This window comes from Pagrus major, chromosome 7, assembly GCF_040436345.1.
Source record: "Pagrus major chromosome 7, Pma_NU_1.0".
Taxonomy (NCBI): Eukaryota; Metazoa; Chordata; class Actinopteri; order Spariformes; family Sparidae; genus Pagrus; species Pagrus major.
The window spans coordinates 724,956-733,207 of record NC_133221.1 but is presented as its reverse complement, the minus strand read 5'-3'; the positions used below and the strand labels follow the sequence as shown (position 1 = coordinate 733,207).

At 40.9% G+C, this 8,252-nt stretch overlaps 1 protein-coding gene across 1 annotated transcript; it reads right to left on the bottom strand.

Moving 5' to 3' along the window:
- Window positions 1–1,459: 1,459 nt before the first annotated feature.
- On the bottom strand, window positions 1,460–5,493 carry pim2 (Pim-2 proto-oncogene, serine/threonine kinase). Its single transcript, XM_073469743.1, has 7 exons — window positions 5,257–5,493; window positions 4,260–4,360; window positions 4,116–4,166; window positions 2,954–3,162; window positions 2,699–2,868; window positions 2,401–2,577; window positions 1,460–2,304 (listed from the first exon to the last, which is right to left on the bottom strand). Exons 1-7 carry the CDS (start codon window positions 5,342–5,344, stop codon window positions 2,144–2,146), a joined length of 957 nt encoding a protein of 318 aa, XP_073325844.1. The 5' UTR covers window positions 5,345–5,493; the 3' UTR covers window positions 1,460–2,143.
- Window positions 5,494–8,252: the final 2,759 nt, after the last annotated feature.

The following is an 8,252-nucleotide window of genomic DNA, read 5'->3' as shown; positions in this document are numbered from 1 at the left end:
ATATTTACTTTTATTAATTTGAGAACATGGAGCCACAACAGTTTAGTTTAATATCATCTTCACCAGATTCTGTAGATTAATGTGCTCGTTCAGTTCACACTGAATATTAAATATGAAGTTTTTTGTCTATTGAAGGAATTTAAATCCATTTTGTGTAAAGTGATTGTTTTGTCTTCAGGTTTATTTAAAACACAGTTATTCATAAACTCCATCTTGTTCTGTAACGTTGTGACGATGTTACTTCCTGTTAAATATATAAATATAAATAACAGACAGAATCAGGATGAGGTGACAAAAACTGTTTTATTCAAACGTAGGATCTTTTTTCTCTCGATCCATAAATTCTTATTTAATGTAAATAAACAGGAACAAGTGACTGAGGAGCCACTTGGATCATAAACCAGTGAGTAATACACAAGTATTTACAGTGACGTCACATCCAGACGTCACCATGAACCAGATCCACTGGTTTACATCTGAACCAGAACCAGACAACAAATAAATATGTGTTCAAACTTTATGATGTGAGCTCAAACACTGACAAAGATCTGATCTGTGACAGCTGCAGATCCTGCTGCTCCGGTCTAACTGGACCAGGACACTTAATATGTAATGAGCTGGAATGTAACAGATTACTTCCCTGTTCTTCAGGTTCTGTGGTTTGAGGAGAATGGAGAACGTGCTCTATTACTTTACATTCTGCTGACTGACAAACAAAATGGAGGTCGTCTGAACACTGAAGCTCCATGAACACAAACACAGAAGACGACGACTCAACAACCAGCAACAATCCACCGACTGTCAGCAGCTCCTCCAGTCGCAGCGTCTCAGCATCTTCTGACATTAAACAAAACTAAATCTTTGGTATTTTATCACTGCAGCTACAGGTGATGACGTCATCACTGCAGCTACAGGTGATGACGTCATCACTGCAGCTACAGGTGATGATGACCTCGTAGGTGGAAACGTTTCAGTGCTCAGATGACCCGTTTTTAATTTGCACCTGAACGCAGCTGAATGTTCACACTGAGTCAACGCTCAACTGTTCTGTGTTCTGTTCTGTGTTCTGTTCTGTTCTCTGTGTTCTGTTCTGTGTTCTGTTCTCTGTGTTCTGTTCTGTGTTCTGTTCTGTTCTGTGTTCTGTTCTCTGTGTTCTGTGTTCTGTTCTGTGTTCTGTTCTCTGTGTTCTGTTCTCTGTGTTCTGTTCTCTGTGTTCTGTGTTCTGTTCTGTGTTCTGTTCTCTGTGTTCTGTTCTGTGTTCTGTTCTGTGTTCTGTTCTCTGTGTTCTGTGTTCTGTTCTCTGTGTTCTGTTCTGTGTTCTGTTCTGTGTTCTGTTCTCTGTGGTCTGTTCTGTGTTCTGTTCTCTGTGTTCTGAGTTCTGTTCTCTGTGTTCTGTTCTGTGTTCTGTTCTCTGTGTTCTGTTCTCTCTCTGTGTTCTGTTCTGTGTTCTGTTCTGTGCTCTGTTCTCTGTGTTCTGTTCTGTGCTCTGTTCTCTGTGTTCTGTTCTGTGTTCTGTTCTGTGTTCTGTTCTCTGTGTTCTGTTCTGTGTTCTGTTCTCTGTGTTCTGTTCTGTGGTCTGTTCTGTGTTCTGTTCTGTGTTCTGTTCTGTGTTCTGTTCTCTGTGTTCTGTTCTGTGTTCTGTTCTCTGTGTTCTGTTCTGTGTTCTGTTCTCTGTGTTCTGTTCTCTGTGTTCTGTTCTGTGTTCTGTTCTGTGTTCTGTTCTGTGTTCTGTTCTGTGTTCTGTTCTCTGTGTTCTGTTCTGTGTTCTGTGTTCTGTTCTGTGTTCTGCGTTCTGTTCTCTCTGGTTACAACTTGTTTTTAGAAAATAAATAAGGGGACAGAACGTCTAACTAAGTGTTTAAAGAACAGAACCTGATGAAAGTGGAACTGGAACCTGTTGTTTCTTGAAAACTAAATAAATACTCAGATCAATAAATAACCAAACAGGAAGTCGTCCTGCCCAAATCAAACATGGCTGCCAAACCAAACAGATAAATAACAAACAAACAGGAAATGAAAGTAAGTTTTTCAGCGATCAGAGGATGAGACCAGGAGGTCAGTCGGTCGTATGAATCCAGTGTGAGCTTCAGTCTCTGCTGTCACAGAGACGTTCACTGAGACTGTCCGTCCTCCATGTCCAGGTCTACAGGGACTGGCTGGGCAGAGAGCTGTGCTCCTCCTGCAGGTCTCCTCCTTCCTCCCCCATCTCTCCTCCCTCCATCCAGGGGTGAGACAGGATCTCCTCCAGGGTCGGACGCTCCTCGGGCCGGTACGACAGACACCAGCGAATCAGAGCCTGGCATTCTGAGGAGAGAGCCCAGAGTTAAACATGACAGCCGGAACAGTGGAGAGCCAATCACATCTCACAGGAGCAGAGTGGTGGGCGGGGCCTGCGCTCACCTGTAGAGACCCGTCTGGTGAAATGGGGCGTGGCCTGGACAATCTCCACGTCACGCTCAAACGGGATGTCACCGCAAACCATGTCGAAGAGCAAGACGCCGAGAGACCAGACGGTGAGGGAGACGGCCTCGTAGGACTGAGTCAGGATCCACTCAGGAGGACTGTAGACCCGAGTCCCTGAGGAGGAGGAGGAGGAGGAGGAGGAGGAGGAGGAGGACAAAAACTTTATTGATCTGGCTGTTCAACAGTAACATTAACGTACAGAACACAATGTCGTGGGAGCAGACGGTCTCTGTACCTTCGAACTCGCTGTACGGCGTCTCTTTGAGCGACGCTCCTGATCCAAAGTCGACGATCTTGACCTCGAGCGTCCTCGTGTCGACCACGATGTTCTCGTCTTTGATGTCACGGTGCACGACGCCGTGAGCGTGGACGAATCGCAGCGCCTCCACGATCTGACGGAAGAACCTGAAGGACACAAAGAGAACTTTAACACAACGAGTCCAACGGGGAGGAACGAGTCCAACAGAGGAGGGTTCTGAGAGAGGCGGACCTGAGGGCGAGGCGCTCAGACAGCGCTCCTGACTCGGTGATGAAGTCGAACAGATCCTGACACTGCGGCGGTCGCTCCAGCACCAGCAGGAACCCCCGCCCCTCCACCTCGAACCAGTCCAGCATGCGGGCGACGCCGGCGTGATCTCCGACCTCCGACAGCCGCTGCAGCAGAGCGATCTCCATGGGAACGGGACTGACCTCACCGGGCTGAGGAGAGGGAGGAAACAGTTAATGTCACAGATCAACTTTTAACTACATAAACTAGCAACAATTCAATTCATCAGTTTCTGATTGATGACCTGCTGATAACAAGCGACAGCTGCACAAACTGTTTCCTGCGAGGCCAAAACTCTTTGAGATCGATCGACAGATAGATTATGACAAATAATTAATAATTAGGGATCCTACATGTTAGAAGAAACATTGTTATCTCACAAAAACTATTATTATTATTTTTACAGACCATATTGAACCTCATGGTTCAACCCTGACCTAAAGAAATGATTTGAACAGAAACTGTAAATCAAAGTTTTTCAAAGTTAAGCTTTTTTTTATAATAACTTAAACAATAACAATCTTTTACCCCTGAACACGATTTTAATATTCTCTTGTCAGCCTCGGTTTCGTCCACAGAAACAGAAAACATGTTAAATGTTTTTCCTGTTTTGTGACATCATCGCTCATTTCTCTCGTTTGTCTGCAATGATTGTTTTCAAATATTGATAATAAATATGAAGTGAACGTGTCTGTTTTCAGGCTGTTATGACTCATCAGGTGTTTTCAGTCACTGAACAGAAACTCCAGCCAGGTGTTTTTTGTTTTTGTCGCCCTGAGTCATCGTCTGCAGGTGTGTGTGTGTGTGTGTGTGTGTGTGTATGTGTGTGTGTGTGTGTGTGTGTGTGTGTGTGTGTGGGGTGGGGGGGTCCCAGTTAAAGTTGTGATGAATAAGAAATGAGGGGAAATCCTACAGCTTCATTTACTGAACCATGACATCACAGGTTTCCGTGGGAACCAGGGGCCAGCCCCCACCCACAGCTGTAATAAGCTGTGAATCCAGCAGGGGGCAGAGCTGAGCTGCACTCCTCATGAGTTTGACTGTTTGATTATTTAAACTATTTTGTGACTAATTAATTCACCAACAATAAGAAGCCGTCACTCACCAGCCGGGCCCACTGCTGAACTCTGTCTCTGGAAATCTGTTTGATGGCAACCTGGAGGGACAAAAAGGACACAAACACGTTTATATCAGCAGCGGCTGATGACTGATGGACTGATGTGGAGGAGGTGAAGGTCTGCGGTCTGACCTGCAGTCCATCGCTGAGCCTCTGGCCTGAAAACACCGACCCGAAACCACCGCTGCCGAGCAGAGAACCACAGCTGTACTGACTGCAGAACGGTTCCTTCACTGAGACACAGAACAGATCAGTGATGTTAATACAGACGAGATCAACACAGACACCTGGAGTCAGAACAGGACGAGGTCAGGAGAGCTGAGAAATATCTCTATTATATCTAATATATCTATTATATCCAATATCTCTATTATATCTATTATATCCAATATCTCTATTATATCTATTATATCTAATATCTCTGTTATATCCAATATCTCTATTATATCTATTATATCTAATATCTCTATTATATCTATTATCTCTGTTATATCTATTATCTCTGTTATATCTATTATCTCTGTTATATCTATTATATCTAATATCTCTATTATATCTATTATCTCTGTTATATCTATTATCTCTGTTATATCTATTATATCTAATATCTCTATTATATCTATTATCTCTAATATACCACACTGATCATGAGAATCTCTTTTATAATGAAGTCTCACAAAAACATCTCACATTAAAACTCATGAATGAAACAAACTTTAACATCACTCCTCATGTTTGCTCTGATCACTGAGGAGAGTTTGTGTTTATGGTCACAGCTGATGAATATCTGACTGAATAAAACACTTTTATTTTACATTGTGACTCAACATATAAAACACTGACTGGATGAGCTGAATCCTGTGTGCTGTATATTTGTGTGTTATCTCAGGTCCAAACCGACACATAATAAAACATGAGCACAGATCAAAGATCATGTTGAAGCCTCTCTGTGTCTCATCGCGTCTGTTTTAAAGTTATTTATGTTTAAACTGTGAAACATCGGGACCGTAAACGCGTCACTGAGCCCCGCACACACACAGGCGGTGCCGGAGGTGTCAGCTCGCTTCGGGCTCGGTCCACAGTCACCTCTTCACTTCACTTCGTTAAACTACGTCATGTTGGGTCTCACCGTTCTTCCCCGTCGCGTCCTCCTCCAGGTGAAACTCCGCGGCTCGCTTCTGCAACATGTTCTGGAGAGTTGGGTCAGTTGGTAACATCCATCATCGAGTTGCTGGTTCAATTCCTCTGTAACCCTGCTGGAGCTGCCCCGCCTGTTCCCGCCTCTTAAATCCAAACCCAGCGGATATAAAACACTTTGTTCTGCTGCTCAGACTGAAGCCGCACTCGGTTCTGACCCGTTTCTGCTCTACGACACTGTTTTGTTCTGCATTTATACCCCTCAGTCTGACCACGCCCCCGTCGGCCTCGCTGTCCAATCAGCGCTGAGACGTGGTTCAATGTTTTGAACCGTCCCGCCAATCAGATTCAAGCTGCGGTTGAACTCATGAATATTCAAATCCCGCGTGAGGAATTCGTAGAATTCATAACAGCGCGCGCTGGTGACGGGAAGGAGGCGGGGTTTCCCCCCAAACACACACACACACACACACACACTCACACACACACACACACACACACACACTCACACACACACACTCACACACACTCACACACACACACTCACACACACACACACACTCACACACACACACACACACACACACACACACACACTCACACACACACACACACACTCACACACACTCACACACACACACACACACTCACACACACACACACACACTCACACACACGGTCAGGTTAACAGAGCGCGAGCTGTACTGAAATAAAGCAGCGGTTCCTCTGCGCACCAGTCGCTCACTTCCTGGTATGAAACTGTTCGAGCACTTCCTGTCAGAATAAATGTCACACACACTCACACACACACACTCACACACACACACACACACACACACACTGACTCCTTTTACGGTCCTGCAGAAACATTTCAAACATCTGTCAGTAAAACAAACAAACAAACAAACAAACAAACAAACAAACATCTTGTTGTTGTTTATGGTCCAATAACATCTCATTACTATAAAACAGCTGTTATCACATAAATACATCTTTAGTGTGATGACGTTTATTCAGAACGATGAAGTCATGACGACTCACTCAGAGACACGATGACGACTGAGCCTGGATTCAAACACTATACATTCATACACATATATACATATATACGTATATATACATATATATGTATATATACATATATGTATATATACATATATATGTATATGTATATGTATATATACATATATATGTATATATACATATACATATATATGTATATATACATATACATATATATGTATATATACATATATGTATATATACATATATGTATATATACATATATGTATATATACATATACATATATGTATATATACATATATGTATATATACATATATGTATATATACATATATGTATATATACATATACATATATGTATATATACATATATGTATATATACATATATGTATATATACATATATGTATATATACATATATGTATATATACATATATGTATATATACATATATGTATATGTATATATACATATATGTATATATACATATATATGTATATGTATATGTATATGTATATATACATATACATATATATGTATATATACATATATGTATATATACATATATGTATATATACATATATGTATATATACATATACATATATGTATATATACATATACATATACATATATGTATATATACATATATGTATATGTATATATACATATATGTATATATACATATATATATACATATACATATATATGTATATGTATATGTATATGTATATATACATATATGTATATGTATATATACATATACATATATGTATATATACATATATATATATGTATATGTATATGTATATATACATGTATATTTCCATGGTAAATCACAGCTGTGAGATTAAAAAAATTCAACATTATTGGATAAATTACGTCTTTATATCTCATAATTATGATTTCCAGTGGGAATATTAGTTCATCAGATTAGTTTTCATCTTATTTTTTTTCTTTTGGCAGAAATGAGCTTCCATAACTGTGGCAGGGTCCGCCACAACCTGAAGTCTGTCCCCCTCTCTGTCTGGCAGAAAGCTGAGGCACTGATCGATCAGTGAACTCTGCAGTCGCTTCATGTTTCAGTGAACACGTGAACTTTGACGTGTGTCAGCAGCTCAAACACATTTTAAGTCTCGCCGTTTTAATGTCACGTTAATGACACTCTGAGACGCTCTGAGACGATCTGTCACGTTAATGACACTCTGAGACGCTCTGAGACGATCTGTCACGTTAATGACACTCTGAGACGCTCTGAGACGCTCTGAGACACTCTGAGACGATTTGAGACAATTTGAGACAGAAGAAGAAGAAATTAAAGATGTTCAGTGTGTTCGTGTGCACAAAACAAATAAATCTCCCAAACGTTTGTTTTTTCAGAAACATTTTCCTCTTTTTATTCCAAGAAAAAAAAGATCTTTTCATCCCAAACAAGAAAATAAAATAAAACAAACTTATAATATTAATAATAACAACAATAATCAATCATTAAGAGGATAAGTATGACAATTCTCTTTTTTTTTTCTCTCCTTTTCTTATTTGTCGCTTTTTCTCTATGATGATATTGGTCGTGGTCAATTAAACATGCAGCTAAATAAGTCTGATGATGATGATGATGATGATGATGATGCTCATGGAGGTAATGGTGGTGAGGCGGAGGAAGAGGAAGAGGAAGAGGAAGAGGAAGAGGAAGAGGAAGAGGAAGACGAAAGGGAGAGAGGAGGAGTTACAGGCCGTGGAGTCTTTGCCGGCTGTGAAGAGGCATTTTGTTTCTCAGATAACGATGGAAAGTAAATGTATGTTGGTCGACACAAAATGGCTGCCAGTGGGAGCTGTGAAGATGATGGGGGACATGATCTCACTAATGGCCGCTAAGCTAACTGTGAAGCAGCTTGTTAGCGGTGTTAGGAACCTGAAGACTGCAAGAACTAGCTTTAAAACATGATAAGGTGTTAGCCTGCTCGCTAC

Bases quoted from the DNA above. Each gene is read 5' to 3' on its own strand.
- pim2 (XM_073469743.1), bottom strand. From the start codon at position 5,344: ATGTTACCAACTGACCCAACTCTCCAGAACATGTTGCAGAAGCGAGCC. The intron at 4,167-4,259 runs GTCAGACCGCAG...TTGTCCCTCCAG, and splicing joins GGCTCAGCGATGGACTGCAG to GTTGCCATCAAACAGATTTC. The intron at 2,305-2,400 runs GTGAGCGCAGGC...CTCTCTCCTCAG, and splicing joins CACCAGACGGGTCTCTACAG to AATGCCAGGCTCTGATTCGC.